General features: G+C 34.0%; 1 protein-coding gene across 1 annotated transcript; it reads left to right on the forward strand.

Annotated features, from left to right (window-relative positions):
• The first annotated feature begins 151 nt into the window (after positions 1–151).
• LOC108201492 (protein indeterminate-domain 4, chloroplastic-like) lies at positions 152–5,019 on the forward strand. The gene is made up of 7 exons (XM_017369774.1): positions 152–215; positions 445–512; positions 613–794; positions 3,019–3,170; positions 3,378–3,774; positions 4,342–4,847; positions 4,967–5,019. The coding sequence occupies exons 1-7, from the start codon at positions 152–154 to the stop codon at positions 5,017–5,019; spliced, it is 1,422 nt and encodes a 473-aa protein (XP_017225263.1).
• The last annotated feature ends 10,576 nt before the right edge of the window (positions 5,020–15,595 follow it).

Consider the following 15,595-nt stretch of genomic DNA (forward strand, 5'->3'; position numbering starts at 1 on the left):
TGTGGGTCCCTTTACCATAGTTATTTTGTCTTTTTTTCAAATTGTCAAGCACTCTACCTCATTAGCATAGTTCATCCTCCCTTGATCTGAAGCTTTGTTTGGTCTCAAAAAAGAGGATTTTAAGAACCCCCAGACTCAACCATGTGCTGTTATGGCTTCTTCTCCTCCAGGTGCTGCTTCTCGGAGAAGAAAGAGAAATCATCCTGGAAATCCAAGTAAGATATATATCCTACCTATATGTGTGTGTGGTTTGGAAGGGTTTATGTCTTATCATTCTTTTCTGTGTATCTTTAAGATATATGGTATATCAAAATAGATCAAGTGTCTTCGACTTAATTAAAGAAAACCTATTTGGAAATTTAAAGGAAATGAATAAGATGTGATGAAATGGTTTTTATATTGTTATTATCTGCTTAATTATTGTTTGTGATACAAATGATACAGGTCCTGATGCTGAGGCTGTAGCACTCTCTCCCAACACTCTAACCGCTACAAATCAGTTTTCGTGTGAGGTATGCTATAGAGAATTTCGAAGGGAGCAAAACTTGCAGCTCCATATGAGAGGGCACAATTTGCATGTTTTCGACACAAATGCTTCTTGATTCCTGTCAGATCTCCAAGAGCCCTTGCTGGATCATGATGGACACAATTGAGTTCAGGGCAAATGTAAACCTTCTTTCTGATAAGTCCGAAAAAAGGTTTACATTTGCTCTGAACTCAGTTGTGTCCACACCATCCATCAAGGGCTCTTGGAGATCTGACAGGAATCAAGAAGCATTTCTGTCGAAAACATGGTGATAAGAAATATATATGCCACAAATGTGAGAAGAAGTATGCAGTCCTCTCTGACTTGAAGTCTCTGATACAAGGGAGTACATGTGCAATTGTGGATCTATCCTCTAGGTTACATTATACAACATATCTCTCTTTAATTTATAATATTAATTCTTACCTGCTCATCCAGTTCTCTAAATGTTATTACGTTTTTTTGTCTTGTTTGTGATTTATTGAACTTCGGCACATGAATTGATTTACCGAAGTTCTTTTTTAGAATTATATTTTTGTTTGTGTTTGGATTGTGGATATAGATTAAAGATAATCTAAACGATCAAATATAAAAATCCTTTTCTAACGTTCAATATACAAAATTAATTCAAGGTCTTTGTATTCTCACTTTAGAAAAACGCAGCAAACCATAAAATGTGTATAGATTTGGAAGATATGTCCTGGTATTCTATATCTCATGTGTTGTTTTTGCTACATGTCTCTGTTTTTTCATAATGTAGTGAAATTAGTTTCATATCTTTACTGTAGGTCATTCTAGCCTTTAAAAAAATTGTAATATAAACATAACAGAACTGATGATAATCTTACTATTGGTGTTTATATATGAAAATAAATTCGACTGTCAACATATATGTTTCATATTTATATAAAAATTTAAATATCAAACTTTTATTTGGAAAAATAAAATTCTTAAAATAAGTTATAGAATTTTATTTTATAGGAGCATTAGAGTCCGTGAAGCCCCCGTCCCCCAATGTTAAGAATTGAGAGGGACGGAGGGAGTACTACATAAATATGTTAGAGTTTAAAATTTGAGTTCTATGTCCTTTTGTTTTGGTGCACATTAGGGTCCGTTTGGGTGACTTTAAAATAACGGCTTATTGTTTAATGTAAAAAAAAAGTGAAGTAGAAGTTAGAAATTAGTTAAGACTTATAGGTAATTAAAGTGTTGGGGAAAAAAGTAGAAGTAATGAAACAAAAGCTGGGAATCCTAGCTTTTTATAAGTGTTTCTCAACTTGTTACACAGGACGAATGAGTGCTTCTAACTTAAAACTCCAGAAGAGCTTAAAAGCCCCACCCAAACACCCACTAAGATGGAATTTTCTTATTAAAAAAGCTGATAATTTTTGTTTCATTAAGAATTAAAAAGTTATCTCAATTTGCATCCTTGATTATTTTTAATCATGGAAAAAAATTAAATTAACTTAGTTTTAATAAATTAACTATTTTTGAATTTTTAAAAGAAATTAAATTATCTTTCATTTCTTTGTATAAAATATGTTTACAAAAATTTGAAAAACATGATAATTTTTAGAAAATCAATAACAATCAGCATAAAATTAGAACTTTTTCGATCAACATAAAAATGGAAATTTTGAAATTATATATAATTGCAACTTTTTTTTTTTTTTAACGTAGGAACCGGCAGCCGCTACCCTTCGGGTGCGCACTGGGTAAGCCCACGAGCTCACGCAATAGCCTGCAAACTACGTGAACCAAAGTAAACCGCAGTTAAGCGACAGACTCTGATTTAATATATTTAAATTTAATTCTTATTACAAATCTTAATATTATTATTAGAAATATTTAAATTAATTTCTCAAATATAATAAAAGTATTGAAATTTATGTTTCAAAAAAAAAAAGTATTGAAATTTATATATGAATTTTTAGTTAAGTATTTAAATTATTATTAGTCGTTAGTACAATTATAAATGCTCATGTATTTACGGTGGAAGTGGCCTCAAGCCCTGACCTATGTTATGTATTTACTCTATAGAACATATGCAAATGCGATTAATATAACTATCCATCTTTGGAGCCAAAGCTAAACTTTCCACGAGTCTCTAAATTTTCGGAGATTCATGACTTTCCTTAAAACATAGCACCATTTTTCCTGAACTCAGTTGTGTCCATCATGATCCATTCACGACTATTTTTTTCTAGATGATATTGATGAGACCTATACATGCTCAATTTGACAATAAGAGTTAAATATTAAAGAGAGTGAGCTATAAAAATAATAGTTAAATAATATTTAGGACGTTTCACCGGTCAAAATCAATGGAAGCCGACGACAGCTAGAAAAAGATGAAGGGGCCCAGAGGTTGTTGTTTTCAAAAGAAACGGTCGTGGACCCCACCTAATTACTGTATCTATACAAAGTGGTTGTGGAGCCACCTTAAGTTATTTTGTCTTCTTTACAAATTGTTATTCACTCTACATCATTAGTACAGTTCATCCTCCCTTCATCTGCAACTTTGTCTGGTCTTTCAAAAAAGAGGATTTTAAGAACCCCCAGAATCAACCAGTTGCTGTTATGGCTTCGTCTCTCCCAGGTGCTGCTCCTCAGAGAAGAAAGAGAAATCATCCTGGAAATCCAAGTAAGATATACTACCTATATGTATGTGGTTTTTGAGTGTTTATGTATTATTATCATTTTTATCTGTGTATATCATAATAGATCAAGTGTCTTCTACTTAAAGAAAACCTATTTGGAGATTTAAAGGAAATGAATAAGATGTGATGAAATGTTTTTCTTATTGTTATTATCAACTTTATTATTGTTTGTGATACAAATTAAATGACAGGTCCTGATGCTGAGGTTGTAGCACTCTCTCCCAACACTCTAACCGCTACAAATCAGTTTTCGTGTGAGGTATGCTATAGAGGATTTCAAAGGGAGCAAAACTTGCAGCTCCACATGAGAGGGCACAATTTGCCCTGGAAGCTCAAGCAAAGGACCAGCCAAGAAGTCAGAAAAAAGGTATACGTTTGCCCTGAACTCAATTGTGTCCATCACCATCCATCAAGGGCTCTTGGAGATCTGACAGGTATCAAGAAGCATTTCTGTCGAAAACATGGTGATAAGAAATATATATGCGACAAATGTGAGAAGAAGTATGCAGTGCTCTCTGACTTGAAGTCTCACAGTAAGATCTGTGGTACAAGGGAGTACAAGTGCAATTGTGGATCTACCTTCTCTAGGTTATGATTATACCACAAATCTCTCTTTAATTTATAGTTTTAATTCTTACCTGCGCTCATCCAGTTCCCATAAATGTTATTTTATATAATATTGTCTTGTTTGTGCTTTATTGAACTCAAAGGTTTGTATTGGGCAGAGGAACTGATTTACCGGAGTTCTTCTGTAAATTTATATGTTGTTTGTGTTTGGATATAGATTAAAGATAATATATACAATTAAATATAAAAATCCTTTTCTAATGTTCAATATACAAAATTAATTCAAGGTTTTTGTATTCTCACCTTAGAAAAACGGAGCAAACCATACAATGTGTATAGGTTTGCTCTATATCTCATGTGTTGTTTTGTTACATGTCGTGATTTACTGGTTTTACATAATGTAGTGAAATTAGTTCCATACCTTTATTGTTTTTATGTGGCCTTCAATTTTTTTTTTTAATATAAGCATAACAGAAATGATAATTTTACTATTGGTGTGTATATATGTTTCATATTTATAGATTAGTTGGTATATGCAGCATTCGTCAAGTTTGGGTGATTCAAAGTGTAAGTAACTACTTTTTGCAGGCGTAGTGGTTTGATCAATCACCATTCTATATGCCAAGTGTTTGTGGGAGAGGTGGCTAGACACACAACAAATGCCCCCCCAAGCAGCAGCAGCATGACTGCTAGTGCTGGAATACATGCAAATGTCAGTAATTTGGCTCTTCATCCAATTTGGGAGCCAGAACTTAATATTCCCAGAGCCTCTGAATATTCGGAGATTCATGGCTTTCCTAGCAACATAGCACCTAGCAACATGTTTGATTTTGGTTTCGATGGTAGTGCTAGCTTGAACATTCCCCAGATTGACCTGGACCTCAACATCAACAATTCATTAAGTGCTGTGATGTTGAATGCTGAGTCTTCTTGCAATACTCTAAATAGTACCCCTTCTCCTCAGTTTTCAGCCACTGCTCTTCTTCAGAAAGCCAAGCTGACAGAATCTACTTCCAACACTGGTAATGTTAGTATTGGGAACAGTGTGCTGGACAGTGCTGAAGCCAGGCATTTTCTTGGTGGCCAGGGCCCTGGTAAATTTTTGATCACTCTATGCTCAAAGTCACCCCCCCCCCCCCCCCCCCCCCCCCAAGATAATTCTTAGATGATCAATTCTTTTATTTTATATCTAATATGTCATTGAGTTTTTCAGAGGAAGAATGCTTAGGAATTTTGGGGAAGATCCAAGTTGGGAATGACGAGTGACCGCTGGATGGGAGCCTACATGATGCAAATTTGATTTTATATTGGGAATGAAGAGTGACAGCTGGATGTGAACCTCCATGATGCAAATTTGATTTAATAGATGTATATCAATTATTATGGTTATTTTAAAGTATCAAAGTAGGTAAACATGTAAGGGTTTAAGATTTATGTTTTATATATTTCTTTTTGTTTTGGTGCAAATTACCTGGAATTGTTTTATTTAAAAAGCAGAATTTTTTGTTTCACTCAGAATTAATAATCTGCATCCGTTTTTATTTGAAGTCATGAAAAGAATTTAAAGTAAATTAGTTTTAACAAGTAAACTAACTTTATATATCTATTATTTTGTGGTATTTATTTCCTATTCAATATTTTTGATCTTTTTTGTTAAAAAAATATATTGTCTTTCATTTCTTTGTATAAAAATATGGTAACAAATTTGAAAAATACAATAAATTTTAGAAAATCAATAACAATCAACATAAAAATAGAACTAATTATAATTGTTACGAATATTAATTTAATTTCTCAAATATAAAAAAGTATTTATAATTAAATAAAAAAAATTAATTAAGTATTAAAATTATTATTAGTTAGTATACTTAGTGTAAATATGAATACTCCCGTATTCATGGAGGAAGTGGCGGCAAGTCTTAACCTATGATAACTTGCAGCACGCCCTAGCCGCCTACAATAACTGTCTTCCCTACATACACATGTATCGGTGTGATCGAGAACAACATGTGAGTGTGTGTATATATATATTATAGTCTTTGTGGCCTTTAACAAAATTGTTATATAAACATAACAAAAATGATAAATTTACTATTTTTTTTGTATATGAAAATAAATTTAATTATCAATATATATATTCCATATATAATTACAGTAGGTGATATATGTATGCATTGGTGGAATTGGACTTATGTTTTAATCATTCACCATTTAATATGCCAAAAGTTTATGGGAGAGGTGGCTAGGCCAACAACAAATGGCCCATCAAGCACTAACATGACTGCTAGAATACATGCAAATGCGAGTAATATTCATCTCTATTCATTTTAATTTCCGAGCTCAAGTTACAATTTTCCAATGCCTCTGATTTTTCAGAGATTCATGGTTTTCCTTACAACATAGCTCATGGCAACATGTTTGATTTTGGTTTACATTTTCCCTGAATTCAGTTGTGTCTGTCGTGATACAACAACAGCTCTTTGATTTTGGTATACATTTCTTCTTTGTACTTTGAATTATGATGACGATGTATAATTGTGAGTATATTGTTTTGTAATTAAGTATATTAAGTTATGAATTCTTAATTGAGAGCAATTGTCAAACTATTTAATTTAGAATCAATGGTTAATAACGATCTAGTAACTGAGTAAGTCAGAAATTTTACAGTGAACTCGTTAACTTATGCTATGCAAGCATATATATATATATATATATATATATATATATGTTTATTTATTTAAAAACACACTCGGTGATAGGAGTTGTTGATGTTTACAATTAAAAACGGACGTAATGTAAATAAAAATAGTTGTCCATGTTTAAAATATGCGCATTGTAAATTTTAGAAAGGGTAAATACTGAGAGACCATCTTTTTCTAGAAGGTATTGATGACTTATACATGCTGGATTTGACACTAAGAGTCAAATACTAAAGAGAGTGAGCTACAACTAAAGAGACTGTGGTAATTCATACTCTATGGACAAAATCACTATAAAAATAGAGAATGATGGTGATGAACATGATGTACATGATGTTTAACTGGAATTGGGAACAAAACAGCCATAATAAGAACAATATAGAAAGATGGTGTGATGTTGAATGCTGACTCTTCCGTTTGCAATACTCTAAATAGTACCTCTTCTCCTCAGTTTTCAGCCACTGCTCTTCTTCACAAAGCCAAGCTGACAGGAGCTGCTTCCAACAACGGTAACATTGGAATTGGGAACAGTGTACATCATGATCCATCAAGGGCTCTTGGAGATCTGACAGGAATCAAGAAGCATTTCTGTCGAAAACATAATGAAAAGAAATATATATGAGACAATTTTGAGAAGAAGCTTCTTCTCAAAAACAGCTTCTACTTAAGTACTCATAAACAATGCGCCTGTTTGGGAACCAGAAACAGCTTCTGCTTCTGACTTCTGCTTTTCTTGACCCGTTTGTGTAAACAAGTATAAGCACTTTTAAGAAGCTGAGAATGCTAGCTTCTCTCTCACAAGCTTCTTTTCCAAACATTTTATTAACATATTTACATCTCACTTCTATCTCAGAACCTCTGAATTTTCCTAGATTCATGGCTTTCCTAGCAACATAGCACCTAGCAACAGGTTTGATTTTGGTTTCGATGGCATGCTGAGTTGAACATTCCCCAGATTGACCTGGATCTCACCATAAACAATTCATGCAGTGGTGTGATGTTGAATGCTGAGCCTTCTGATTGTAAATTCTAAATAGCACCCCTTCTCAGTTTTCAGCCACTGCTCTTCTTCACAAAGCCAATCTGACAGGATCTACTTCCAACAACCGTAGCATTGGAATTGGGAACAGTTTGCTGGACAGACTAGCTTCCACATCAGCTGAAGCCAGGCCCTGGGTTTTGATCACCTATGTTTCAGGTAGTTCCACATCAGCTGAAACCAAGATAATTTCTTAGATAGTCAACTCTTTTCTTTTTTGCATTGTTTTTTTTGAGAAACCAACTGAAGCTTTTATATCTCTAACATGTCATCGAGTTTTTCTGAGGAAGAAATCCTCAGGAATTTTGGAGACTAAGGGTGATTGCTGGATTTGAACCTACATGATGTAAATTTGTTTTCATTAGACCTATATTTATGTTATTGTAAAGTATCATGTTATGTAAGGATTTAAAACTTATGTTCTATGTATATTTGTTAATTTCGTGCACATCTAGCTAGATGGAGTTTTCACGAAAAAATAGACATATTTTGTTTCATGTGAAGTATAATATGCATCAATTCATTCATGAAAGTCTAAACTTTAAATAACTAACTAATTTTATGATATGTCATATTTTAAGGTATTTATTACCAAATTCAATATTTTTCATTTTAAAATATATATATATATATATATATATATATATATATATATATATATATTATCTTACCATTTCTTTTTGTACAAAATTAAAAAACGCAGTATTTTCTAAAAAATATTTACGATAATACGATTCTAAAAAAATTGAAATATTTGAAACAGGTTGAAGGAGCAATATAAAAATAGATTTTTTTTCAATCTAACCTAAAAATTAAACTTTTGCAATTAAATATAATTGCAGTTATGTTAAACATAATTAAATTTAATTTTGATTACAAATCATAGTATTACAAATATTAAAATAAAATTTTTAGAAATAATATAAAGTTAAAAATTTTAAAAAGTAATACAGTAGTGTAGTTAGCATAAAAACAAATGATCGGCCTAGCCGCCTACTATAATTGACTTCCTTATATATGTGTGTGTTAGTTATCATAGGTTAGGACGGTTAGGGCATGCTAGTTACACGTTATCATAGGTTAGGGCTTGCCGCCACTTCCTCCATAAATACATTAGTGTTTGTCATTACCTTAAGTATACTAACAACTAATAATAATTTTAATATTTAATTAAAAATATAAATTTCATTACTTTAATTATTTTGAGAAATTAATTTTAATAATTATAATAAATTAAATTTAAATATATTCAACATAGTTAAAATTATATATAATTGCAAAGTTTCATTTTTATGTTGATCGAAAATGTTTATGTTTATTGTTATTGATTTTTCAAAACATATCGTGTTTTTCAAATTTGTAAACATATTTTTATACGAAAAAATGAAAGATAATATATATATTTTTAAGATAATATCACAAAATAAGAACAATCATAAAAATTGTTTATTTATTAAAACTAATCTAGTTTAATTGTTTTCAATTCAGCTTATAGTCATAAACTATAATGACAAACTCTATCAATACAAAAAAATATCAAATGAGAACTAAATCTGATATCTGCAAAGAAGTAACAATGACCAGTAATCACTGCCTTTTAGTAAGGATACGGAGAGTTGTATTGCTATTAAGATAACACAAAATGGAGAACTATATAGTACAAATGTAAAATAACAATTAATGTCAAAGTTTTAGAATCTTTACTAATATCTGAATGTTGAGATTAATAAATGACAAAGCAAGCAAGTAAACTACTCAAGAAATTCTCAAGAATGACAGAGTTCTGTTAGAGGCTTGATAAAAACTATTAAAATCATTTTCAGATGACAACTTACACAATACTCTATTACTTGCAAACCCGAAATTAATCTTTATTTGTAATAGACCTTCTAATACTGGAATGAGATGAAATTAAGAGGAAGAGAAATTATTAAGAAGGCTTTTCCTCGTGGCAAAAAAAGAAGAAGAAGGCTTTTCCTTGTCCCTTAAAATTACATGTATTCGATATAACAAGTTTGATATTTTTAAGAACAAATATTCGTGCAGAAGTTTGAAGCACTATTATGAAAAGAACAGAAACCTTTAAAAAATTCACAGTTAAGACACAAGTCATATCCTTAGTTATGTAAACACATCGTTCCATTGTTATCCGAATGCAGTCATATGCCATGAATCTAATAAAATGCACCTACCACACTCCCACCAGTGAGAACCTTTTATCACTGATAAATTCGTATTTTGAAATAGTGACAACTGTATGAATAATTTAGAACATGGCCATATAGGACATCATGGCTGCACGGAAAAATAGATATATACCTTTTTCAAGGACCCTTTGTTGCAAATCAACATTTACTGAATCTTTCAGACTTATGTCCGTGGAAAAGAATACTAATCAGTGTTGAATGATATGAATGTGTCGAGTGAGCCATGTCATCACGAGCCACGTCATCAGAGTTAGTTAGAAAAGATTGTTGTTCACCACCACTACTCTACTCTATATATCAGCTACTGCACTACTGTAATTGTTTATACTTGTAAAAAACAGTTTCTCTCTCTAGCTATGAAAGCTCTCTCTCTCTCTCTCTAGTTCTTGTTTGTTAGTTTAGTTGCTTTACATGATTTGTGTTGTTCATTAGTAGAAGATGATCAGAATTAACATGGTATCAGAGCCACTACACTTATCGATTCTTTCTCCGCCGCGCTCGTCTTGTTTCCGTCATCTTCTCCGGTGAATTTTTCGTCAACTTTCTGGTGTTTTTCTTCTGATTCTGTGCTCTGTTTCGTCTGTTGCTTGTGATCGTGTTTCATACTTGCATTTGCTGGAAACGATTTCATTTCGTCTCCATACTTGTGTTCCTTTTGGTGCTTCTATAACCTAGGGTTTATACTGTTTGTATTTGTGTAATTGTTCTGGTTTTAATGGCTGCTTCTACTGGAAATGCGTGGAATCGTAATTCACAGAGCTGTCAAGATCCAGCTAGTGTGTATTACATTCATCCTTCTGAAACTAATACTGCACAGCTTGTTTCTGTTAAATTTTCTGGTACTGGCTTCAGCAATTGGAAGCGATCTATATTGCTTACTCTATCCACTAAGAATAAACTAGGTTTTATTGATGGATCTATGGTAAAACCTGATGTTACTGCTGTTGATTACAAAGCCTGGGAACGGTGCAATGATCTAGTTTGTTCCTGGTTACTTAACAATTTAGATGAAAGTATTGCACAAAGTGTCTTGTATTTCAAGATTGCTAAGGATATTTGGGATGATTTGGAGGATAGGTTTGGTTCTACCTCCATGACTCAAGCTTTTACTCTTGAGCAACAACTGTTTGAGTTGACTCAAGGTTCTAAATCTGTGTCGGATTATTTCACTGCAATCAGGTCACTCTGGGATGCTCTAAATGATGATGATCCAAATCCTTACTACATTTGTAACAAGTGCACTTGTAATGTGAATTAGAGGCTCCATCAAAAACAACAGGACCGTCGCCTTCTTCAGTTCATGATGAAACTTCATGAGAAGTATGCTTCTGTCAGGGGGAATATGTTGATGCAACATCCTCCACCTACTTTGTCTAATGCTTTTAGAACATTTGCTCAAGAAGAGCGACATCAAGCATTATCTCAGATCACTTCTCAAACAGAAACTCTAGCATTTGTTGCAGATAGCACTACACAGAAGAGGCCTATGAACTCAAAGCCTAATCCAGGCTCTACTACTTCCAACACTAAGAAGGGCAATTATTTCTGCACAAACTGCAAGATATTTGGACACAGTGTAGAAAGATGCTTCAAGATCCATGATTATCCTCCCAACTTTAAGTTCAAAGACAAGAAAGTAGCTGCTGCTGCTACTCATACTCAGTCTGTGAACAATACTGATCACAGCACAGACAATTCTCCTCCTATTTCCATGGCTCAATATCAGCAGCTAATGGCACTTCTTAATAAGCCTAACTCTACTCCCACTGCAGAAACTCAGGATCATGCCATGCTTGCTGGTAAGCTATGTCTTTTGGCCAACAATCCATCTCAAAATGGTTGGCTAATTGACAGTGGAGCCACAGATCATATTTGCTCAGATCTCAGTGTCTTTCTCACTTATAAACCTGTTGCTGCTTCAAATGAATTCATTTTAATACCTGATGGTAGACAGGTTCCTATAGCACACATTGGATCTGTTAAGATCACAAATGATCTTATTCTACACAATGTTCTACATGTTCCTGCTTTTCATTATAATTTACTCTCTGTTCAAAGATTATGCAAGGACTTAAACTGTTCTTTGGTTTTCAATGATACTAATTGCAATATACAGGACCATTTGCAGAAAGGGAAGCAAATTCTGCTTGGTAGAATCCAAGGCAGCTTATATAGCACTGCAAATCAATTCAATTCAGTACCAGTAAAGTCCAGTTTACTCTCCATCAAGGAAGACCTCTCTGTTTGGCATCTCAGACTTGCACATATACCATTTCCAAGGTTGACAAAGATTCCAGAGTTAGCTAATGTACAGAATTCATCTCATAGTTTCATATGTCAAATCTGTCCTATGTCTAGAAAAACAAGGGCTTCTTTCCCTCATAGTTCAATCAAATCTGTATCACCTTTCCAATTAATACATATTGATGTTTGGGGACCATATCAAGTTAAATCTCATACTGGTTGCAATAAGTTTTTAACTTTGTGGATGATTTCAGTCGATTTACCTGGATTCACCTTTTGAAACACATAACAGATTGTCTGCAAGTTATGGCAGATTTTTTTGAATATGTTGAAACTCAATTTAAGAAGAAAGTACAGATGATAAGATCTGATAATGCTCCAGAGCTGTGTCAGGGTCTTATGAGAAACTTACTACTAAACAAAGGTATAGTCAATCAGACAAGCTGTAGCCACACTCCACAACAAAATGGAGTTGTGGAGCGTAAACACAGACACTTGCTAGAAGCTGCAAGGGCTCTGTAATTCCAATCTAAAGTTCCAGCAAAGTTTTGGAGTGACTGCATCTTATGTGCTGCTTACCTCATTAATAGAGTACCACTGCAGAGCATCAACAATGATACTCCATTCTTCAGATTGCATGGTACAGTTCCTTCTCTGGATCATTTAAAAGTTTTTGGATGTCTCTGTTTTGCTTCTACTAGCACTGATCATAGAGTTAAATTTGATTCAAGAGCTGTGGCTTGTGTATTTCTGGGATATTCAGTTACTCAAAAGGGTTACAGAGTTTTGAGTCTTAATGACAAACAGTTGTTTGTCTCCAGGGATGTGATATTTCATGAAACACATTTTCCCTTTCATACTCATACCAGGCCAACTCTATTTCCAACAGATATATATCTTCCTTCTGTCACAATGTGTGATTCTTTTGATGATTATCCAGTATTTGATACAAATCATGCAACCACACATCAAGCCAATCCATCAGACCAAGCTGATATGTCTGACATGTCCCACAATTCATCAGATCAAGCTGACATGTCTGCTTCTAATGTTCATGATCTCAGCACTAATGTTCCACCTCAGCCTCAAACTTTGAGAAGGTCCAGTAGAGTTCCCCAACCACCAGGGCATCTTTCTTCATATCAGTGTTATCTTGTTGATTCTACTGATTTAGTACCAGCCAAACATTGGTGTAATCTTGTCCAAACTCCTTCATCTGTCTTTCACAAATGTACAATTACTGAGCCAACATCTTATCAAGAGGCTGCAGCTAATCCCCTCTGGCTTAAGGCTATGCAGAATGAAATTGATGCACTCAACAAGAACAACACATGGGAGCTTGTGCCCCTTCCTCATGGGAAGAAAGCCATTGGCTCAAGATGGGTGTTTAAAGTCAAGCTAAAGTCTGATGGGAGTTTGGAAAGATGCAAGGCTCGTCTTGTAGCCAAAGGATATAATCAGAGGTTTGGAGTAGACTATGAAGAAACCTTCTCTCCTGTAGTTAAGATGGGAACAGTCCGCATTCTCTTAGCATTGGCTGCGAGCAAGCATTGGAAATTACATCAGTTAGATGTAAATAACGCTTTTCTACACAGACAACTAAAAGAGGAAGTGTATATGCGTGTTCCTGAAGGTATCCCAAATCCACACAATTATGTGTGTCGACTTAAGAAATCCATTTATGGATTAAAACAGGCATCCAGAGAATGGCATGCCAAACTGGTTGAAGAACTGGTTGAACAAGATTTTATTCAATCAAAAAATGATTACAGTTTATTCTATAAAATCACTGGAAATCAGATTTGCATTGCTGCTGTGTACGTTGATGATATTATACTGACAGGTGATGATAGTGAAGCTATCTCACAGCTTAAGTCTCATCTGGACTCTCTCTTTGGAATCAAAGATTTGGGACAGTTACATTATTTTCTTGGACTTGAGGTTTCATACACACCTGAAGGAATTGTTTTGTCTCAAGTTTGCTAGAGAATTACTTGTGGAAGCTGATTTTGATATCTCTCAGCGTGCCTGTACACCTCTTCCAGTTCATCTGAAACTCAGTCATAGTGAAGGAGACCTTATAACTAATCCAGAGTTATATAGGTCGATAGTTGGAAAGCTAAACTACCTTACAAATACACGTCCTGATCTTTCTTATACAGTACAGACTCTCAGTCAGTATATGCATGCACCTAGAACTCCACATTTCTCTGCATTACAGCACACACTTAGTTACTTGGCAAACACTGTCACTCAAGGAATTCTTTTGCAAGCTGCAGATCAATTAAAGCTACAGGCATTTTCAGATGCTGATTGGGCATCTTGTGTTGATTCTCGTAGGTCTGTTACGGGATACGTGTTGTTGTTTGGCAACTCTCCAGTTACTTGGAAGTCTAAGAAATAGCATATTGTTTCTAAGTCATCTGCAGAGGCTGAATATCGAGCCATGACTGCAGCTGCTGCTGAAGTTGCTTGGGTTGTTCGTTTATTGGAAGAGCTAGGTGTCACCAATCCTAAACCTGTTGAATTGAACTGTGATAACCAATCTGCATTATATATTGCCAAGAATCCTGTTTTTCATGAACGTACCAAACACATTGAGTTGGATTGCCATTTTACTCGTGATAAGGTGCTTTAGGGATTGCTGCAACTTACTTATCTTCCTACACGGTCTCAAATAGCAGATGTTTTCACCAAAGTTGCTCCTTCTCCACAGTTTACTTTGCTACTGTCCAAGTTGGGCATGTTGCCTTCACAGTCTCCATCTCCCAACTTGACGGGGGCTGTTGAATGATATGGATGTGTCGAGTGAGCCATGTCATCACGAGCCACGTCATCAGAGTTAGTTAGAAAAGATTGTTGTTCACCACCACTACTCTACTCTATATATCAGCTACTGCACTACTGTAATTGTTTATACTTGTAAAAACAGTTTCTCTCTCTAGCTATGAAAGCTCTCTCTCTCTAGTTCTTGTTTGTTAGTTTAGTTGCTTTACATGATTTGTGTTGTTCATTAGTAGAAGATGATCAGAATTAACAATCAGAATACTAGTATATAAATATATTGTTGCACACTATCAAAAGAAACTACAGTTAACAGAACTAGACCGGCCGCCATAATATTATTTGCATAGGTGTTTGTTCTAATGCAAACTAATTGATTTGCAGAGCTTGTAAGCTTACATATTTATCAAAATTTCTGATAGGAACTTTTATCTAATTGGAAATCACGGAACCAATTTGGTCTGCATCATTTCCTTTGTGTTCTCCAAAATTTGTTCAAAAGTGTCTTCGTCAGAACTCAGAACTATGTATATTTCCTCGGTATATTGTTATTCTCAACAAGAAAACTTTTGTTTTCACTAGACAATATATACCAATACCAATTTTGCAGGACACATGTTGTATAATTCTTAATTTAAGAGAAACTTCTTCTTAAATATAGAAGCGTGTGCTAAAATGAGATCTCCTTGTAAACACTTGGCAAAAAAAATAATCCCTAAAATTGAATTGAGAGAGACTGAGATCTACTGATTTGTATAGTTGAAACTCGTAATTTGGATGCAACTCAGTAATTACAATTTTAATACAAATCAAAATTACAGTCACAATTGCACATAAATTACGACCTATATGAATAACCTCATTCAAGG

The sequence above is a fragment of the Daucus carota genome, chromosome 9, assembly GCF_001625215.2.
Source record: "Daucus carota subsp. sativus chromosome 9, DH1 v3.0, whole genome shotgun sequence".
Classification (NCBI taxonomy): domain Eukaryota; kingdom Viridiplantae; phylum Streptophyta; class Magnoliopsida; order Apiales; family Apiaceae; genus Daucus; species Daucus carota.